General features: G+C 39.8%; 2 protein-coding genes across 2 annotated transcripts in view; one reads left to right on the top strand and one right to left on the bottom strand.

Annotated features, from left to right (window-relative positions):
* Positions 1-22402, top strand: part of LOC134678556 (probable nucleoporin Nup54) — a 294899-nt gene that overhangs the window by 21801 nt on the left and 250696 nt on the right. Inside the window, exons 11-12 of the mRNA XM_063537171.1 lie at positions 1699-1786; positions 3794-3965. Of these exons, the coding sequence (XP_063393241.1) occupies positions 1699-1786; positions 3794-3927 (222 nt within the window). The 3' untranslated portion in view covers positions 3928-3965. The remainder of the gene's footprint in view (positions 1-1698; positions 1787-3793; positions 3966-22402) is intronic.
* On the bottom strand, positions 5774-8319 carry LOC134678166 (zinc finger protein GLI3-like). The gene is made up of 4 exons (XM_063536620.1): positions 8143-8319; positions 7670-7878; positions 6841-6988; positions 5774-6512 (listed from the first exon to the last, which is right to left on the bottom strand). Exons 1-4 carry the CDS (start codon positions 8269-8271, stop codon positions 5811-5813), a joined length of 1188 nt encoding a protein of 395 aa, XP_063392690.1. The 5' UTR covers positions 8272-8319; the 3' UTR covers positions 5774-5810.

The following is a 22402-nucleotide window of genomic DNA, read 5'->3' as shown; positions in this document are numbered from 1 at the left end:
AAGTAAATCATCATGCAGACCTAAAATAAACTATCAAAAAAGAACCTTCAGTTGTAGGTTATATTATGTATTTTTATAACAGTAGTGCCCAATGTGCAATATGATGAACATAATCTTACGATTAAGAAAAATAAATGTTTATTTGTGCCTTTCTAAAAAAATAACAGTATATTTCAATAAAACAAACATTTAGGATAATTTTTATGTCACTCTCTAAATGATGAAAGCCATGATTCATTTAATAAATTAAGATTATATACCCATGTGTTGTGCGTGTTTGAATAATTGCGGAAGTGCAACACTTGTCTATGAAAAAAGCTGTCAAAATGGTCGCCACTGAACCGACCATTCACGACCTCTAGGTAAATTCGAATTATGTGCGAAAATTTAAAACTTACATCTGATAAACTTTTATGTACAGCGTATTGTACACTGGGCGTTTAGCTCTGAATTTAATTTATAAAGTCTGGGCAGTTATGCTGAGTGTCACTTTGTACAATGTATTGCACATTGGGCGGCACGAGGTTAAGCCTTGGTCGTTAAGAATATTTTGAGTCGAATTTAGTGTGGACAGATTCAAGCGCTTTTTTAATGCGCGTTGAAAAAGCTGTCGTGCGAATGGGGGCTAACACTGCACAATACGACATTTTTTGTTACACGATCATAGATATCACATGAAGGTCATTCGAGTATGTAACATTTTACAGAACGACTGATCATAGTCTGTACACTGTGCATAAAGTGAGTCGGTCACCGATATACGGGAACGCTTACTTGTCTACTCCATCTTACTTCGTGGTAACTAATTAACTATATATCACGGTAATAAAAGACTATAACACAGTGCACATCCTTCCGATTTCCTAGTGCCCGAATACATACACGAACTTCTGAAATGTAAAATTTGATACAAGGTTTCATTAATTTTTTCAGTAAAAATGTCTTTGTTGTAACCCAATAAATTTCTCATCGACATCGTCTCTTGTCGAAGCGAAACATTGACATTAAACGACATCATAGACACTCGTAATGCATCTCTATCAGCAGAGTGATTCTCTTGAAAACTTTCCACAGCTGCTTTCAAGTAAACACAACGTTATAACTTCTTTCAAGTGACATCCTGCAAAAAGAGACGGCGATTCCAAGTGTCGTTATCAACATTATTTTTTTAACTTTCCATAACACCTATACATACCTACATAGAACATGTGTGTATAATTCTTGTATAATTAGTATGGTATTTAGAATTTAGGGGTGCTTCGTTCTCTATCTGAAAACCATTGATTGGTTGCCTGGGACCCTATTAGGCCTGGGCCATGTGGGTAGATGGAAATCCGGCCCTGAATGTAGTGATCTAAGAAAGGTCCCAAACAATTTAGTTACAAACTATCGGCTACGAGTACATTCAACATTCGTTGGTGCTTTGACCGGCAAAGCTTTGACAAAAGTATGCGTTAGAGACGAACCGAATGTTCCGTGACATTTCAGGTGTTGAACATCAATGTTGGTAGACAGTGGGACTTCTGACTAATGGCTCCTCTACACGATGGGCAAGCGCCGGCCACTCCAAGGGACGCAGCCAAGCGGTAGAATGAGATAGCAATATCACTTGCTCCATCTAACGCATAAATGCGTCCCTTGGAGTGTCCGGCGCGGGCTAATCGTGTAGAGGAGCCATAATATTTTGTGTTGGTGCAGGGCCGGCTGAACGAGTTGCTGAGCGCTGTGCGACTGCAGCGCAGCGCCATCGGCGGCGGGTCCCATGAGCGGTATCAACTAGATCCAGGTAACTTATCTTTGCAGGTCAATCCAAGAATTCGCTTTGGCTTAGCTGTCGAGGTTTTGTGTGTTCAAGAAAAAACAAGTCACACACACACTCACACACATTATATTCTTATTTTTGTGTGCTTGCTCTCATTTCAGAAGCTAACAAGTATAAATTAGAGTTAATGGAACAAGTATGCATTTTTTAAATATAATCAACATCACCGTAATATGTAGGTATAACTAAACTCTGTTCTCCTCTTATAGAGGACGTGTTTAATTATTACGAGAAAAAAATGGCAACATTGTATAAATTATAAATATTCAATGTGTATTTTACGGTACATATTTTCTTATTAGCAAAAACGTTACACCGTCAATCTCGTAACAAATTAAAACCAATGTTTTATTTAAAAGTAAAAGTAAAAAAAAACGAGGTTAGCCTTACTGTGAAGAGATACATCGGTATGGTATCTTTAACCATTTGATTAAATGCACTTCCCTACTTTTGGTTATTTCTTATATTAAAGGTAAAACATATTTCGCTTTTATAGTCTTAATAATCGTAAGCATAGAATTTGATGAACTTTTTAGACGTCATTGTCATACTTATTGTATAAGAATTGCACAGAGCAAACACCTTCGTCATATTACAATTCATTTTTAAAGGTCAGCTGGAAATGGGAATTATACTAAAAAATAATAAGCATTGCATTATTTCGAGAAAGCATAAGTTAGACATTCTGGGATTCAAGCATTCTGACACTGCTGTATTGAGGTTTAGGAATTATGGTAGAGTCTGCTTGGAAAGTGAAGAGTCGTGGAATGTAACGGGGCTTAGGTACGAGCCAACAGGAGTGGTCATTTCTCCATATAAACGTACTCGACTATTTCCTCCGTGGGTTTTGATGCTAGAGCAATGATTTTTTCAACACAGATTAATATTGTCAATATCTGTGTCGGACCGTTATGCTTTTTTTGATATTTTTGTCTTTTAAGGCGCTAGAGCCCTTCAAAAATGGCCAAAATGGCTCATTGACTATGCCGCAATGAGAGGCGTAGTATTCAAAACTGATATCAATTAGCCAAAAAGGCAAAACGGTCCGACACAGATAATTTCATAATCATTTAGATTTCCAAATTTGGTAACGATTGGTTAAGTTTTGGAGGAGGAAACAGTCGAGTACGAAACCTCGATTTTTCAGATTTTTACGCAGGATTTTTCGCCTTGCTCTTATGGCACACATAGTTTTAGGAGCCGCTTCCGTTAGCGAGACGGGTATATTTACCTAAAATATTTAAAACTCAGCTCCTGTTTCGTCTTAATACATTACACGACTCTTCTCTTTCCAAACAGACTCTAAGTGGGTAAAACGAAGTTAAGGTGCAATAATGACACCAGAGATAAAATGTTGCTCAATAGATGACGATATGTATGAGGATTAAAAATAGAATTTGTACCATACTTATCTTGCAGACGTTGTCCGTATACCTATAATTTAAAGGGCTAATCATAATGACATCATCATGTTCATATGATCGATCTTATCTAATCTTATCTTTTCAAACCTATCCTATTTTACAGCTGTGTGATGACGAAAGCAACAATAACTTAGTTTTTGAAGGAAAATCCGGGAAGCATGTTTCTATTTTAAGAAAAGAATCAATTGAGCTATAGTATTTTTTGTTTTCTGATAATTTCTAGCAACGTCCATGAATAGCCGTTTTAAATGGCATATCCGACTTGGCCATACTTGGATATTTATGGTTGAGCGATTCACCTCGTCTGAGTAGGCCTGTGTATTTGTACTTATATTTTTATCCTCATGCATAGGCATAATCGAAGAGCATATATGTGTCTCGGCGTACTAACAGCATCATAGGTACTTAATATGATCGTTGGAAATTGCAATACCTAAGAATTAAGAATGCAGGTATGAGTATAAGCGACTATAGACAATCGTTGAATATGTATTTGCGTGTAAATGAAGCACATTTTGCACTGCTATCTCTCTCTCTTACCCACCAGGTGCACAAGAAGACTTGAAACAATTCCTGACTCTACAGCAGCGCGGCATGGCTCACCTCCTAGACACGGCACGGAAGGACTTGGACGCGCTAAACACGATCGCGGAAGGCATGTCCCGCCTAGTACGGGCCTAGCGAATCACCTCATGGCTATGACTGCTAATTTGACCCTTGTTGAATGATTGCCACACCAGAGAATCAAGATTAATTTAGACTGAGCTACGAAGAATGAATAGTGTAAAACAGTAACTGATAGGTGTCATTGTGTTGTATTATGTTGTGGATTACGTGAATTGACAAACTTTTGAAATACAAAGTTCTTATTAAAAATAAATTGGTTTTTTGTTTACAAATGAAATCCCTTAATCCAAGGGTACGTTTACAATAAGTTTATTTTTAGAGGTTAAGGAATTATCATCGGATTGCATCCAACTACGTATAAATAATATAATAAATAAATAAATATTATAGGACATTCTTACACAGATTGACTAAGTCCCACAGTAAGCTCAAGAAGGCTTGTGTTGTGGGTACTCAGACAACGATATATGTATATAATATACAAATACTTAAATACATAGAAAACATCCATGACTCAGGAACAAATATCTGTATCATCATACAAATAAATGCCCTTACTGGGATTCGAACCCAGGACCATCGGCTTCGCAGGCAGGGTCACTACCCACTAGGCCAGACCGGTCGTCACGGTCGTATGACGGGTAAATATCTGGATAATAAAATATCTGAACATACACTTTAAGCTCTTAACTCTTAATGATAGTCTTTGTTCAGATATATATATCCCTTGGCCGCTAGGCCGCTTATCTGTTGGTAACTGTAAACCGATTATTGTAAGCTTAATGTGAACGTGTCTTTATTGGTACCTACTCAAGTAACCCCTGTCAATACCAGTATACGATCCGACATAAAATACAAGACAATAAATGAGGGCGCCACTTTCTACGTAACTATCACATTTTTGACGTATAATGCATAAACATGGCAACAATTTAGTATGGAATGTTTTTAGTTTTATTTAAGTTTTACCGTTTTATGTCGCAATATACTAGTATAATTCTACCCCATTATGCATAACAGTTGAAACAGTTAACAGCTATTTGAAAACGCGTTCAATTGTTCAATTTGTTCATGGTATTTCCACGCAACAAATTCCAAATTCAAACTAGATTTTCAAGGATTAGTACGGCTGTTATGTGTGACGGTTAACTCCGCGTTAGTGGCTAACCCTGGATGGTGCAAGTGGCACCTTGTATGACTGGAAAAGGGAAAAATTAGGTCAAATTCTATATGGGCTCTGGACATTATAAATATTATAATAATCCGACTCTATATCCTAAAATTATGTTTTGACCTTCTTCTTCTTCTTCCTCGCGTTATCCCGGCATTTCGCCACGGCTCATGAGAGCCTGGGGTCCGCTTGGCAACTAATCCCATGATTTGACGTAGGCACTAGTTTTTACGAAAGCGACTGCCATCTGACCTTCCAACCCAGAGGGTAAACTAGGCCTTATTGGAATTAGTCCGGTTTCCTCACGATGTTTTCCTTCACCGAAAAGCGACTGGTAAATATCAAATGATATTTCGTACATAAGTTCCGAAAAACTCATTGGTACGAGCCGGGGTTTGAACCAGCGACCTCCAGATTGCAAGTCGCACGCTCTCACCGCTAGGCCACCAGCGCTTCCTCACCGCTAGGCCACCAGCGCTTAAAATGATGATTAAAACAGGCAGTATTCTTTTTAATGTAATATATTTAGTGTGTATACACGTATTATAAACAAAGCATATGCATCTCACGTGAAAACTCACATCGTCATGTAAAATATTTGCTTAGTGATAAAGATGTGCTGAATACGATGAATATCAGCAACAGAGTGTAAATGTTTGATCTGTCTCGCGCAAGTACCTGGGACCGGCTATCTTTATACTAATGAAGGAAAAAAATAAGAATATCACATTACTATATAAAAATAATTTATTTAATACTGACAATACTATCTTTTGTTGCTTAAATCTAACGGCAAGTCTAGGCGAGGGGCTTTTTTGTCAAAGGGGTTGCTCTCCCGTTTGGTGCATTTTAAATCTAAAGGCATATCCGACACAGGCTTCACTTCCGCAGTCTCCATTACTTCCGGAAATGCTTCGATCCGGGGTTCCTCGTACGTGTATATTTTTTCCCCGATCGCAGGCCTTAGTACGGGACAGCTGATGCCGTTGCTGTAGTAGCTTCTGTAGGCGTGCTCATACATCTGCGTGTACTCTACATACGACATTTCGTTAATAGGCAATCTCAACGGGTACATAGTTTCCAGTGGTCTAGTGTAGATTGGCTCCAAAATGGGCGGGTACGGCGCTGTCGGTATCGTATCGCTCATGGGTAGTATAGGATTGTAAGGTGGTATCGTAGGTGAAGTATTTCTTGGTGGAGAATACTGGATACGCATTGGTGATGTGGACTGTATGTTGTTGTAAGAGAAGCTATTTTCCTTTGCCGGCGAGCTGGCCTCGGGGCTGTGCGTTTCTGGCGTGTGTTTGGACGTGAAGTGTTTGTAGGTTTTGACGTGTTTCCTCAGGCTGGAAGGGTCCGTGTACCTCTTGTTGCAGCCGGGAACCTTGCAGCAGTATGGCTTGTCTACCGTGTGGGTTCGCGTGTGCTTGAAGCGGTCGCTTGAGTTTGAATACGCCTTGCCGCAACCCTGTTGGTAAAAAAATAAAATTAGCGTCAATATTCCTGGCCCGTAGTAAAATTACATGCATTCCATGTTTGTCTGTATATATTGTGTTGTTATCTTTTCGCGATGTATAAAAAGCATAAGGCCAGAAAATAGACAGACTTGATTATCTTTTGAAGTGAGGGAATATTAGCCCAGGTACAATCGCCTGCGCTCGCGGTGTTCCACTTTTGAACCTTAATATACTGGAATAGAGCCTAAAAGTGGTTCACCGCGAACGCAGGCGACTGTAAATGTGAGGTATATACATAAAACCTTGTTAAATGATAACAAGTACAAATGTAATAATTACCTCATAAGGGCAGACGTAGGGCTTCTCTCCCGAGTGTGATCTTAGATGGATCTTAAGGTTCTCTGCCCTGGAGAAGCTCTTGCTGCACTGGTTGCATGTGTGCGGCCGCTCGTTTGTGTGCGTCCTTATGTGCACGAGCATCTTGTACCTGTTGACAAACAAACGCTAGTTCAGTGTTTACGTTCATTGAGATGTACTTTTTTATAGTTAACTGGCTTCTGCCCGCCACTTCGTCTCCGTGGAATAATGAGTTGTTATTTTATATGTAATCCAGTCACATGTAGGTACATATGTCATACTATTAAATGTTGATGATGATTGATGGGATTTAAACCATCTTCTTTTATACTAAATTTCATCTAAATCGGTTTAGCTACTTAAGAGGACAGACAGACTGAGTTACTTTCGCACTATAACATAATTATTATATTTGTATATGTCTATTAACATATAAGATTATGATAGGGATGTATAGCGGGCGCGGTAATATCCTTACCAGTGAGCTTGAGCTTGTTTTTTGAAATCGCATGGCAGCTGTACAACAACAAAATCAAAAAAATAGTTTTATAAACTATGGCTAAAACCTTTACCTAAACGTCAAGGATTCTTTATTTTGAGCTATCAAGCAATCTCACTGTGCCATTAGTCCTTCAGTGTAACAAATGTCAATACAACCTATGTTTAAACTGAAAATTGAAGGTTAGATATGTAACTTATATACTGCATATCTGCGGTCGTAGCGCTACGCCGTAGCCCGTAGCCGGTGGAAGTTCCCGCAGAAAAACTCATTAGTACCGAAGAGCTTTCTACTTTCTAAATAGACACTAACCGCGCATTAAATCCTCTCTGAGGCCTGGTGCAGTCTCGCCAGCCGCAATAGAAGAGGCCATCCCTGTGCGCGAGTGCGTGAGCGCGCGCGACGTGCGCGGACAAGCGCGCGACGCTGCTGAAGTGCGCGCCGCAGCCGCGCCAGCCGCACGCTACCTCGAGGGGCTCGCGCTCTGGCGACGACCCTCCTGACGACGACTCCTCGTCAATCTGTATAAACAAAACAGAAACACCATCGTTACATTAATTGAGATTGCTAAAGGACATAAGCCGGCAGGTATGTCGTGCGAGAAACGTCCTATAGTCATAAGAAAAACACAAAGTATTTAAAAGGAAACGATTTGGAATGGTGATTTTTGACTCCGGAACAGATATTTCGGATTCAACAAACGATAAGAGAAATTCCAACTAATATTTGGTATATCTGAGAGAAAAATGGATATTTGTCATAAATAATCTGGTATCAAAAAATACCTGTGTTTGTACTGCAGGTAACATCACTGGTCTAGCAATGTAGGGCGCGAAACGGTCCGCGGGCATCCACCGTTGCACCCTGCACCCCTCCCCGGCCACCTCCGGTCTCCATTGCGGAAAAACTAACATTATGGATCACTATCGCTTTGATATTAAACGTGGTCACAGTTCGGCATACACCGACACAATGATGGCTAGCGCGCGCGGTGCTTACTTATAAAACATCTCCGAGTGACAACGTGCTGATAAGCGGACGTATCCCCCGCGAATATGCTCCACGTTCCCCTTGGGTAAACTGGTTAAAACTATACCGATCTGTATGACGAGCGGTTAATGAGCTTGTTTTGTTATTGCTCGTGTTTCGATTATCATTTGCGTTTTGTAATAGGGGCTATATTTGCACAGCAGAGTTGTAAAGGACGGTTAGCGAGCGCCCCGTGGTAGTGTGGCCGAGTGTTATCGGCAGCCGCCTGCTGCGGCCGGCGGCCAGTTATTACCAGTCTGATAGGCCGTAGTTCAATAGGTGACTGATACGCAGTCAGTGTGAAGCGATCTCGAGCTGGTTCTGGATGAATCCCTTCTTGATTGCATCGCTTTAGTTTAAAGTCCACTCGTACTCGCGGAAGGGCAAATAATTAATAGGTATGACATTAATCAAATTAACTCTAAATATATGTATGTACCTATTTTAAATATAATTTAGTAGGTAGATAAGTACCGTCATGAAGACTTAACACTAACTTTTAAACATTTGAGATTGTCCCCAAATCATAAGTAAACATAAATAAAACAGTTTTACATGAATGTGAGACATACAGTATTTAGTATATGTAGTTATTTTAAGTAGTATATTTTCTGTATATTTATAATTTTTAATCACAGTCACATTTCTTAATGGCACTTCGTATATTGGTCCCGTCTCGCCGGTAGACATGGGCAAGCTTCTAATCTTCTAACATTAAAACACCTTTGGACTTTGCCACCAACATTATAAAGTTATCTGTCGATCTAAAGATTAACAGAAAATAACCATTGCCATTGGTATACAAATAACTGCGTAGATGAAATAAAAGCTGTTGCACAATGATTTAAGTACTGAAAAATTAATGAATTAAGTTTTATGTTTTTATGATTTTATTATTAGACCGGGATAGGCCTTACTGCTGCCATTTGTCTGTACCTAAACACAGCGGTAAGCTCTGTCCAAATAAAGACACTAAAATAAAATGAGACTCGGATGAAGTATGTCAAACATTGGTTATATTGTTTAAGGCGAGGTATGCCCGAGGAAAATTTTCAGATTCTTTCAAATTACCCCATTTCACACACAAGCACACTTTACGCACACTACCTCACTTTACTAATCGCGGAAGTCACTAGAAAAATCCCTGAAGTTTGCTAATTGAATGTATGGCAGCCGTATTGTGATCCAAAAAAGAGCTGGCTTTAAAAAAAAACTCCGTTGTCTTAACTCACTGCTAGGGTTTGCACGACGGATCCGAAATGTATGGGAAGATCCGCGGATGCGGATCCAGATCCGGATAATTTCATACATTTCGGATCCGGATTGCAAACCCTACTCGAATCGATAAATAAATCGATGAACACCGGTAGCATGCATGCACGAAAAAGTGTCACGTTGTGGACAGATCTCCATGGTAACGTTACGGCAATTTATTATCAATGTTTTCATATGAGTATGACGTTATCACGCAAAATTATCGTCCGTAAACCGACAGGCAACCAAATTTTTTTTCTTGGCTATTAGTACCTAGCTCTAAATCATAGTGCCTATTCAATAAATACGGGAAAGTAGGCATTTATTCGTGTATTACTTTACCCAATATAGATAGAGGCCTGTAGAGTGGAGGCGCGACGAACACACGGTTTAAGCCGGAGCTTGGTTGGCTAGTTTTTTTCGAGACTCATAGGATAAGGTGCATAAGATGACCCGAAATGGGCAAATTATCGTTTTAAGAACGCCCGAATTTCTACCTTCATATGGGTGTTTCCATCATGGAATATTGATAATTAGAAAGTGGCCCAGGGCAACATTTTAATTTTCAAACAGTATTTCCGATGCTATTAAAACGTCCTTAGTTTCTTAGAAATTAAAATAGAAAGTTTGTTTTGGTCTATGGTTTTTGTTCCGAAGAATTTGTGCGGGAAGATAAGAGTCATAGAACTCATAGATTGTATTGGTTCCTTATATTCGATGACTTTTTCCGCACAGACTCATTCTAATGTCATGTTATTTAAAATCACCTTTTGCGTTAATCTAATCCTTATTGATTTGCTAAGACATTCGGGCCGTGGTAGTGAAAACGCTACCGACCGTCGTCTGTATTCTGAAACTTGAGGGACATTCTTACATATGTCAGCTTCAACCACAAAGCCTCGTGTGCAATATAATATATTGTACAATATATTGTCTCAATTTATTTTAAAGTAATAATAATACTTCAGCTAGGTATATAAATCGCAGACTGATTGCTCACCGACGTCACTGTCAAACCTGTCTGCACTTGGTAGGTACTCTAGATAAGGGATTATTTCGTAAGGCCATCGGAAAATTTAGGTAGCCACGTAAGGACCGTCCGGGACGGTTATCTAATCACGTGCAGATCTGGTGGTCCCCGCGTGCAGACGGTCTTCCGAAACCGCGATCCCAACAAGCTTTAATCCAATGATAAAGCAATGTTGCTCTGTAAATAGCGAATCCTAGTGCAAATATGGTGTAAAATACTGCGTCATCAGATACCTAGTTTATGTTTGAACTAGCAAAACCGACAGCGTTATCGGTATGGTATCAAGTGCGAGTGTGTGCGTTGTGTGCGCGAGTGTGCGCACGGCCCCCTGCGGCCGGCGGCGGCGCACGCGCCGGTTTCAGCCGGATCGCTTATCGCGCCGTCTGCGACGACGTGAATATAATAAATGTATCGTATGAACAACTCAAGAAAGTATTAAATTGCGACATATTAAGAACATTACATTCAGGTTGACGATATAAACTTGTGTGTTGGAAATAATATACGGCCCATTATTTATTACCGGTCAATTATCGCTTCGGTCAACTGTATAGGTAGAGTTAGACTAACATAAGTCTACTTACAAGAATTTTAAGAGCACACGCAATGTAAGTGTTATTTCAAACGACAAACATATATGTATATGAAATTATGACGTATAAATAAGTAAATAACACTTGCACCTTGCACTGCGTATGCTATCAAAATCGTTGCAGACTTTTCTTGGTCTAACTCTACCACAAATGTCCTAAATTTTGCCTATATGTAAAAGTATTTTGTATCTAGAGTCTGTGCGGAAAGAGAAGAGTCGCACAATGTACGAGTATTGGATCCCACATTTCACGACTCTTCTCTTTCCGCACAGACTATATTAATTGTACTGTTTAGAAATTATTTAATAAAAAAATCTTTGGCATAATTTGACGGTTGGTTGTGTCTATTATCGATTTAATAAAGTGGCATAGGTATCTATCTATACAAGGTCAATATCATGGGCATTTCGAATGACCCATTTCTTTGAATAAATTTTAACTAAGTTTATATTAAGTGTCTTTACATATGATGATAATTTTAGATTTTTCGTTATAGTCAGGGACCTCTATTTACCTGATAAACAAAAATATCAAAAAGGCGAAACTAAAAATAAAGAATTATTTATCGTTATACCTACTGTGATAAGCATTTCATGGATATGTTTTTTTCTTGATTACTCTCTAAAATTAAACAAGTAGAACATACTCAAGGTGCTTAAGTACATATTTATGAATCCTGAGCATTTTGTTTTTGGGTGGATCAACTATTTCTTGTTTTTATTCTGTCCCGTCAGCCATAGAGGTCCCTCAGTTTGTTAATAGAAGAATTTGTATAATATTGTATATTATACAACTTTTGCCTAACACGCTTTGTATCTATTACATATTTTAGGGCCCTCTGACCTTTATGGAAAGGACTTATAACTGTCACAGATAACCTTATTTGATGAATTTAAATGCCAATTAAAATCAGTCTTTAAAGAGTGTCAAGAATAAGTCAATTCACCCTTCTTACTACTACCGTCTATGATGTACTAATTTCTTAAAGGTTCCGTGACGCATGCGCGTTTTCGTAAAAGCGGCGCACCCCGCTCACGCCCCGCCCGGAAAACGCGGCTGTGTGACGGAACCTTAAGTTAGACTGTTGCTATGTCGAGAAAAAGAAACATTGAACAATGCCCTAAACTTATTATTATTACAAATGTAATCCTGTCTCTACATAATGGCTTTGGGATAGTGGTCTGGGGACCGATTTTTGAATTTCGATCGCTCGATTTCGTCACTCGAAAATCGGTGGAAAACGGCGAAATGCTAATTTTTGAATTACGGGGAACCTGACGGCGGCCGGATATTTGGCATCCGACCAGGGGGCCGATTTTTGAATTTCGACCACTCGATTTCGTGTATTTCGTTCAATAATATCTCCACTACTAGGCATTTAAATTCTACTAATAGAATTGAAATCGAGTGGTCAACACCACTAGATTCCAAAAATCGATTCGAAATTCGAAATTTAAAAATCGGCCCCCTGGTCGGATGCCAAATATCCGGCCGTCAGGTTCCCCGTATACCAGGTATCTGGCCACCGAATATCCGGCCAAATGTTCAGCCTCAAATGTGCAGGTAGGTATTAGTTATTTGTAAACTTTGAATATTAATAGGTACCTAATCATATTTTACTGTTAAATAAGTGCTATGGTGAAAATACTTTAAATCTTTAAACTGATTGATTTTACTTAAGTAATTAGCTAGTATATAAAAAAAAATCACGCACCAAATGATACGTTAAATAAATAATGAGAGGTATGTTAGTTAGAATAACTCAGCATCTTCCCTTGATCCGTTCAAAACCAGATAGCTTAGTTAGAAGATTAATGCAATACACGTGTCGCGATATAGTTTAAAGGTGAGCGCGTAAAATCTGAATTTGCTTGTAAACATCGCTCACGAATCAAGCAAATCTGGACCCTTTGTCCACGACACAAGTTTAGTCTTAGCCGCGTAAAAGGATTTTCACCACAACAGCTCGGAAAGGCTTACTTTGCACTTCAAACCTGATAGCAAAGTTGCATTTTATTCACAAGTGAGGCAAAGTAATCAAATACAAATTGCTCGGGTATCAATATTAGCACGAGCGGTTAAACAACAACTTTGCCCCCTTGTAAAACAAATAACTATTTGTTAATTATTCGCCACGAGTTAAGCTGGTGTCGATGGCGGTGTTTACTTTTACTTGCCTGTGCGATATCTATTGGCTCTATTGACAGGCCGCGGGGGCGGACGGCCGGTACAAGTGGTACAATCCAGCCGGTATAGTCCGGTTGCGGTTATCGCATACTCGTACCATTTCATCACGCAAATATTGTTTAACCGCTAATTGGATGCATCTTATTGGCAAGAGAGAATTATATTGACTTGTTTTGTTCCTGCGTATGAAACATACAATCTTGTTCACCCCAATGTACCGAAATAGAAAAATCGTTGAATACAATACCTACAAAAGAGCTACACTCGGGTTCATAAATATGGTTACATTTCTTCACCTTAATCTTGTATACAACAGTACCACCCATACAACTTATTAAGGAAATCCATCTAGGTACAGTCAGCAGCAGAAGTTGCTAAGCCGACCAGGTGTTTAAAATGATCTTGACGCGACTTTATTATTAAGACGAAACGGGAGCTGAGCTAAAAGTCAATTTTGAGATTTCAAGCTGAATATACCCGTCGCTCTGACGGGGCGTAACCGCGGCGTGAGAGACTGTATTTGTATGTGTAATGCACGCACACAGACGCGTGCGGTGCGCCCGTACTCGCGCTGGAGCGCACCTCACTGATTGCAATTTGCATTGCCACTTTTTGTTACTGCTACTACTAAGTAGGGTAATTCGCCAGTAACTGGCCACTTTTAATAACTGGCCGCCCTAAACTAAAAATGAATCCTATTCACCTATAAACAGAATTCATTTTAGTATAAGGTTTCAATAACTTCAATAACTGGCCACTTTATACTAAAATTAATTCTATTTATAGGTGAATATAATTTATTTTTGGTTTGGGGTGGCCACTGACGAATTACCCTATTGCGATTGAACTTTTTTACTTACCCGGCTTACGTTTAGGGAACTCGATATCGAATAGGATAATTCGCCAGTAACTGGACGCCCTAAACTAAAAATGAATTCTATTCACCTCTATACAGAATTCATTTTAGTAGGTATAAGGTTTCAATAACTGGCCACCTTATACTAAAATGAATTCTATTTATAGGTGAATAGAATTCATTTTTGGTTTGGCGTGGCCAGTTACTAATAGTGGCCTGTTACTGGCGAATTACCCTATTTATGTACTTAGTGGTTAATACTAGTATCAAGTATTTTTTTTTCCAATAATGCTCAGAAACGAAGTATAGACATGACAAATATAAATATTAACGTCTTTGTAAGGCAGGATTGGACATTCTATAGAGTAAGAGTAAGTGTATGAAACAACCAATTCAGCTAGGACTAGGGAATGCAATCTAGATCTCGCAATTTCGAGATCTCGCTAGATCTCGCACGTATTTTCGAAATTTAACCTAGTTGACAGGAAATCTCGATATATGCAATCTCGGTCGAGATCTCGATTAATATTTTCGAGATCTCGAACAAGACTGAAAGTGAAATACTTTGTTTTAAGTAATATATGACCTTAGATTCATGTTGTTCAGGCAGTGCTATTATGTGTCCGGCTTTAGCTCTATTATTGTTACGCAGTTTCTAAGTAAAGGTAGTTTAAAATAGTGGTTTAACATCGATAGCATTTCATAGAAGTAAAGTAAAAATTAAAATTGATTTTATGTTAAATATTTAATTTGTTGTTGTTATTTTCAAAATATAACATGAGGTACCTTAAATAAGTAGTATGTCGGCGGCATATCGTAAAATCGTAATCCTTGGCGTATCATGAAACGCCACCATTTCCTGATCTAATATTAACCCAGGCATATCACGATCTTCCTTATGAAAGAGACGGCAGATCCATCAATGCATTCTTTGATATTCCTAGCTTCATAGCGGGCGCATTGTAAAATAATTGATCGAGAAATCATATACATATTTTCAATGATTTTGTAAATGACTACAGTTATGACTACGGTTATTAGAAACCAATTATAGTATGTTTAATATTCTTTCTAATGGTATGCATCACCAATTGATCAGTAAAATAGAACCCGAGAAATAATGATCAGTTGAGGTCGGTCGCCCGCCATTTACGTGACGGAACAAAATTCATCATTACTTTGTGATATGTATAATATCATACATCAATAAAACTTATGTTTTTGGAAAGCTAATGAAATTTTTCGTATATTTTATAATAACATTAATTGCGGTAAAGTTATAATGTATTGAGTTAGACGCATGTTTTGTCAGTACTTATGCCATCCATGCACGGTAAAAAATCATATATTTTAAATATTTTGTAAATGACTACGGTTATTATAAAACAATAATTGCACGTTTAATACTCTTTCAAACGACATCTCACACGAACCGATCGGTCCCATAGGACTAAAGACGTGAACAAATATCAATGCTGGTCGGCCGCCCACTTTTTCCTTCCTTTTTTTCGACACGCCCCCCCCCCCCCTCCATAAAATATAAACCGGTTTATTCATATTCTGGAGACCACGAGGAACACGTCCATTCCATACCAGTTTTAGGTATTTAGAAGAGATGTCGACGAAAATCGTGAAGGAGACGACTTTTGTTTAATTTGCCTATAGACTATAGGAATATCAGAATATCACACCTTGAGGTTTGCGCAAAATGGCTGGTGTTCGCTAGGCAGATCATGAAATGTCGGCGTTTCATTATATTCCTAGGAATATCTCGATACGCCCGATTTTACGATGTCTATATCTATGGAATTCTTAGAGATTATTGATTAAAATAACACATTTTATTGATTTTAGTTACTTTGTGAAATTCGATCTCGTCGAGATATTAATCTCGATCCCGAAAATCTGACTGTCGAGATCTCGAAACACCCAATCTCGATTCGGATTTTTCGTGCGAGATCTCGAATCGCCAATCTTGGTGCGAGATTGCATTCCCTAGCTAGGACCTTAAATTGCTTGACAATTACGGAGCGTGACTGTACCTAAAAATTTTGTAAACCCATAACCATGCAATAAAATATTTTTGATTTTGATTTCTAATTTGAAATATAAAAGCCTCGGTAGAGAGTACCATTTTGTACCATTTGGAGTTGAAACTTTAGGTCCATGGGGTCCCAGCGCGCGTAAGTTGTTGGCAGAAATCGCGAAGCGTCTGGTTGACGTAACTGATGACCGAAGAGCTGGCGGCTACCTCGCACAACGTATCAGTATTGCGATACAGCGGGGAAATGCCGCCAGCATCCTTGGTACAATGCCTCAGGGGCCTATTTTAGATTTAAGCTAGTTATGAATTTCGTTTAGTTGTACCACTGTATATATATTGTTTGTAAATAAATGATTTTCTATTTGAAATATTAGAATCAAAAAGTTCAAAATAGATTGTACCTATGTAACTACAAAAATGTGTTCCCTCTCAACGCAAAACCCCTTGTGTCTTAGGAGGATCTAGATATTTTCACACAAGACGGTTTATCGATAACTTCTTACATCACTAGATTATCGACATTAAATGTCGACTATTGCCCATCACTTTTCTGGCTGTGTACGTATTTAGAAACTTGACTCCGCCCCTAAAATTAGTGCGATAGGGACAACTGCAGCTGAGGCGAAAAATCCTGCGTAAAAATGACAAAAATCGAGGTTTCGTAGTCCTCTTTTTCCTCCTCCAAAACTTAACCAATCGTAACCAAATTTGGAAATCTAAATGATTATGAAATTATCTGTGTCGGACCGTTTTGCTTTTTTGGCTAATTGATATCAGTTTTGAATACCACGCCTCTCATTGCGGCATAGTCAATTAGGCCATTTTGGCCATTTTTGAAGGGCTCTAGCGCCTTAAAAAACAAAAATATCAAAAAAAGCAAAACGGTCCGACACAGATATTGACAATATTAATCTGTGTTGAAAAAATCATTGCTCTAGCTTCAAAAACCACGGAGGAAAACGAGGACTACGTTTGTATGGAGAAATGACCACTCCTGTTGGCTCTTAAGAGTATAAGGGCTGATTTAGACGATGCGAGAACTCGCATGCGAGTTTCATACCATTGCGGGTTTTGATCGGTCGGTTGAATTGGACGTAACCAACAGTCCGCAATGTAACTAAAATCGCATGCGAGTTCGCGCTGTCTAAATCAGCCTTAAGAGCGTGTCAAGATAATTTCGAACACCTCGCCCGCTTAGCAAGTTCTGCTGCTGACTGTACCTATACATGTAATATGTAGAGCACGAGCACTCTAAAGTTAATTATTTCTCTATGGTATTGCCAAGGCACACTTTCGCAAAGTAGGTGGAGGGAGAAGAGGCGCTGGGGGCCGATTTTTGAATTTCGATCGTTCGATTTCGTCACACGAAAATTGGTGTAAAACGGCGAAATGCTAGTTTTTTAAATACGAGCGATAGAACTTGGGAATCTAGTGGTATTGACCACTCGTTTTCAATTCTATTAGTAGAATTTAAATGCCTAGTAGTGGAGATATTATTAACCGAAATACACGAAATCGAGCGGTCGAATTTCAAAAATCAGGCCCCTGATTGTCACAAACACGTAAACTTATGGAATGGTAGCGGCAGCCGTTGGAACTAATTTTACTCCATAAGATTTAACGTAGACAACACAAAATTAGGGCACAGGGCAGCAGCAGTCGTGTACCTAATAGCTTTAATTCTAAGCTTTTGATTGCGCCACTTGAGTAGGTAGGTATCTAGATACACTTTTACGCGTAACGTGTGAGGTATTACTTATTAGGAATTAATCCTAGACATAATGAGTAGAACTGTGGATGTGTGTAGTTTTGCCATTGTACCTAAGTACGGATATAACGTTATAATATTAGTATTTCATTTTTAAGTAGCTCCCATCGTCCAGTGTTGGCCGAAACGTTAATGCAATTGAATATTCTTGACCTAATAACCAGTACAAATTGAACCGTCAACTGTAACCGTCCGTTACCGTTTACGGTTCAATTTGTACTGGTTAATGGTCAATTGCAATTAACGTTCGGACAACACTGCCATCGTCTCCCGAATATGTAGTTCCACATCGGTATTTATTAATTATTATAATCTGTTTTTTTTTTAGCATTAGAAAGAACTTTTTTTCTTTTATACCACATCGGTAGCAAACAAGCATACGGCCCGCCTGATGGTAAGCAGTCACCGTAGCCTATGAACGCCTGCAACTCCAGAGGTGTTACATGCGCGTTGCCGACCTTTTTAAAAACCTGTACACTCCTTTTTTGAAGAACCCCATACTGTAGACCCTCGGGAAAACCTCGGGAGGGAGCTCATTCCACAGCCGGAGCGTCCGCGGGAGGAAATTCCTCTTAAATCGCACAGTACGCGACCATTTAGGTTCTAGGGTGTGAGGATGAACACCCTGCCGACGGCGAGCGGTGCGGTGATAGAAAGCGGCCGTTGGCATCATGTCAAATAGTTCCTCAGAGCACAACCCATTGTACAAGCGGTAGAACACACACAAGGAGGCAAAGTCTCTCCTTAGACTTAAAGGTTCAATACCGCTTGTGAGTTTGGGATCATCGACGATTCGCACAGCGCGCCTTTGGACTGAGTCGAAGGGTCCAAGCTGGCATCCAGGTGCTCCTGCCCAAAGGTGACAGCAGTACTCCATATGGGGTCGTGAGCAGCCCTCCCTGCGTGGTCGGTGGACCGGGAACTAAGCCACTCAACGTGGTGAGCGTTAAAATCCCCCAAAATCACCAGCTCTGCGGAAGGGTACTGCTCCAGAAGTTTGTCAGTCGTCCGTTGTAGGTGCTCGAAAAGCCGGGTTGTTTCCGTGTTTCCGCTATGAGACCTGTATAGGCACGCGTAGATACGAGTGTGGCCGCTGTAATCCACACGCACCCACAGAACTGACAGGTCCCTGTCTTCAAAGGCATGGAGGCGGCGACAGCAGACCTCCTGCCGGGCATACATACATACACCAGCGTGTCTCATGAACTTGTGTTCAAGCGTATAGCCGGGATATAACAGGTATGCAGTGTCCGCCGGGCAGGATATCTGCGTCTCCGTTAAAAATAGGATGGTCGGCTGCGCAGATTCCAGGTGGTAATGGACTGCGCTCAGATTAGAATGCAATCCCCTGATATTGCAAAAGTCCACTTGCGTGGAAGGGGGTGCCGCCGAGAAACCATTTCTTTTTTTTCCCTTATTTGCCATATAGTTGAGTGTACAAAGAGGGTTCGGGGTGTTGACGGCTTAAGGGACAAGAGAACGGAACAGATCTGCCAAAGGGATATGTAGAGTAGTGCGGTTCACAGGCACGGCGTACGGAAGGGCCCCCGGTCCCCCCCTGGTGCAGCAGCCGGGTCCACTCCGGTCTCCTTCTCCGGCACGACTACTACATCAAGGACTTCGCAGAAGTAAACTTGTGGTTCCAAATCCGGCACTTTTAGCGGTAATAATTTGAAGTAAATTATATGTATTGACCATGCTACATTAGAAAATTCAATAATTATTAACAATTAAAGAGCCTGAAGCTAAGCAGTGGTGGCCGAGTGGATATGACGCCCGACTTTCAATCCGGAGGTCGCGGGTTCAAATCCCGGCTCGTACCAATGAGTTTTTCGGAACTTATGTACGAAATATCATTTGATATTTACCACTAGTTTTTCGGTGAATGAAAACATCGTGAGGAAACCTGCATACATCTGCGAAGAAATTCAAAGGTGTATGTCAAGTCCCCAATCCGCATTGGGCTAGCGTGGGGACTATAGCCCAAGCCTTCTCGCGCATGAGAGGAGGCCTGTGCTCAGCAGTGGGACGTATATAGGCTGAAATGATGATGATGATGATGAAAGAGCCTGATAAAAACTGCACGCTTGCTTCTGTGGAGTTCTTTCTAATGCTAAAAAAAACGAACTATAGGCCTTATAAAGATTCAGTTAGGTTCATATTTCTCTAGTTTGTTCCCAACAATATTGTACAGGGACTGTTTTAATACAAATGTAACAATAGATTTAACCAGGGGATTAATGACAGCCATTCCAGTAGCTAATAAGAGATTGAAATGGTGTCATTTACTCCTAGAAAAGCACGTATTTCACACTTCAGATATGAGAAAAATTATGATATTTTTATTGGAAATTAAAGATTCTCATACTTTGCAATTTCATGACCTCAGATGAATTAGTGTTAGGTATCCCTAAAATTAGTCAGGGTAAATAGTCGAGGTCGAGGCAGACCGAGAAAGAGATGGCGGGACGACTTGGCGGGATTGGCGGATATCTTGCTCAGCACAGGGAGGATTGGAAAGGGAGAGGGGAGGCCTTTGTCCAGCAGTGGGACACACACATAGGCTAATAAAAAAACCTAAAATTATTAGCAGTGAAGCTTTATCAAGTTTGCTGGATTAGGGGTTATAAATGGAATCGATGGAAACCAGTTGCTAAAAATATTCTAGTGACTATATCTACTAGGAAAAAAATAGTACGTTATCTTAACTCGTAATTTAGGGTTAAAGGCAAATGCGTTTGTAACAAAATCAGTGATCAGGATCACTCACCATATCATCTGTCACCACGTTATTCGACGTCACAATTTTTTTGAAGAGCCCCACCACCGACGACAATCAAAGCTGTTGTGACGTCGAGTTTCCCGCCAAAAGCGGCGCTGTCGACCACACGCGAACTGCGCCAAAATAAAAATTCCAAAATAGCCTCCATAATGCCGCGATGGAATTAAAATAGGCGCGCGTACGCAGCCGATCGCCTCATGGGATACGATTAGTGCTTATTATTGATGTATTGTTTCGCTAGGATAGAAAGTTGATATTTGTCAAGTTCCAATTTATATTAGTCCGACAACGATTCCTGGTAATTTTTTAAGGAACTTCAGAAACCGTACCTGCTGTTTTGATACAATGTTTGTCATCTTCATCTGTATGTAACCTAATAATACAGGCCAAATCAGACCTTGTCAACACGTCATGTTGTACTCGGTCCCTGTAGGTACAGTATTTTTTGTCCTTTCACGCACACATACCTACAAATATTCAAGTAAAACTCGAACATACATACCTATATATTATTTCTATAGCTAGTTTTATGGTCATCACAGTCACATTATCATATTAGGTATCTAATTGCAACTGTTATGTAACTAGCATTTCGTATAGCTACTTGTTTATAAAGTTATTTCGATATTACTCATATTCTGTATTTCCCGCGTCCTTTGGTTACCGTATTATCTCCTTTCTCAAGTTCTATACTCGCCAGCTCACCACATTCCCTAAAGTTTGAATCCTGCAACTTACCAACAACTTTTCCACGTCACTCTCGAGACCAAACACAAACATAATTTTTAACGAGTAGGTAGGTATATCGCGAATAAATTTTGTTTGCCTTTAAGTATTTCCGAAAGGTAAACAAAAATACATCGCGACAGGGGACCGATTTTTGAATTTCGATCGCTCGATTTCGTCACTCGAAAATCGGTGGAAAACGGCGAAATGCAAATTTTTGAAATACGAGCGATCGAAATTTGGAGTCTATTGGTATTGACCACTCCATTTCAATTCTTTTAGTAGAATTTAAATGCCTAGTAGTGGAGATATTATTTAACGAAATACACGAAATCGAGTAGTCGAAATTCGAAAATCGGCCCCCTGATCCGTTAAATATTATACTTTTTATTATAATTGCTGGATAAACTTGAGCGTCTACAAAATGTTTGTATCAGGTACATATTTGGCCTCCGTAAGTACGATCACATTTCTGAATTCCGCTCTCAGCTCGGGTGGTTACCGATCCGCCGACGCCGAAATGTGCGTGTCTTGTCGTTGCTTTTCAACGTACTCTTTAACCCCTGCTCTCCAGCTTACCTTACCGAGAGATTTAATTATCTGGCTGAAGGCAGTGAACACCGCTTACGTTCAAGTGCTAATCTTACGCTTGCTATTCCCCCAAATAAGACACGATCGTATACGAATTCGTTCACGGTACGCGCTGTGAAGTTGTGGAACGAGTTGCCCCTGTCGCTCAAGCAGTCCCAGTCTGTAGCGTCATTCAAGGCTAATTT

This window comes from Cydia fagiglandana, chromosome Z, assembly GCF_963556715.1.
Source record: "Cydia fagiglandana chromosome Z, ilCydFagi1.1, whole genome shotgun sequence".
Lineage (NCBI taxonomy): Eukaryota > Metazoa > Arthropoda > Insecta > Lepidoptera > Tortricidae > Cydia > Cydia fagiglandana.
Note: the sequence above shows the minus strand (reverse complement) of the source record. Positions and strands in the feature narration are given on the sequence as shown.

What these genes read in the sequence shown, in the direction of transcription:
- LOC134678166 (XM_063536620.1), bottom strand. Translation starts at nt 8,271, where the DNA reads ATGTTAGTTTTTCCGCAATGGAGACCGGAGGTGGCCGGGGAGGGGTGC. An exon ending in TACCTGCAGTACAAACACAG is followed by an intron (nt 7,879 to 8,142) that starts GTATTTTTTGAT and finishes TTGTTTATACAG; the next exon opens with ATTGACGAGGAGTCGTCGTC. An exon ending in CAGAGAGGATTTAATGCGCG is followed by an intron (nt 6,989 to 7,669) that starts GTTAGTGTCTAT and finishes GTTTGTCAACAG; the next exon opens with GTACAAGATGCTCGTGCACA.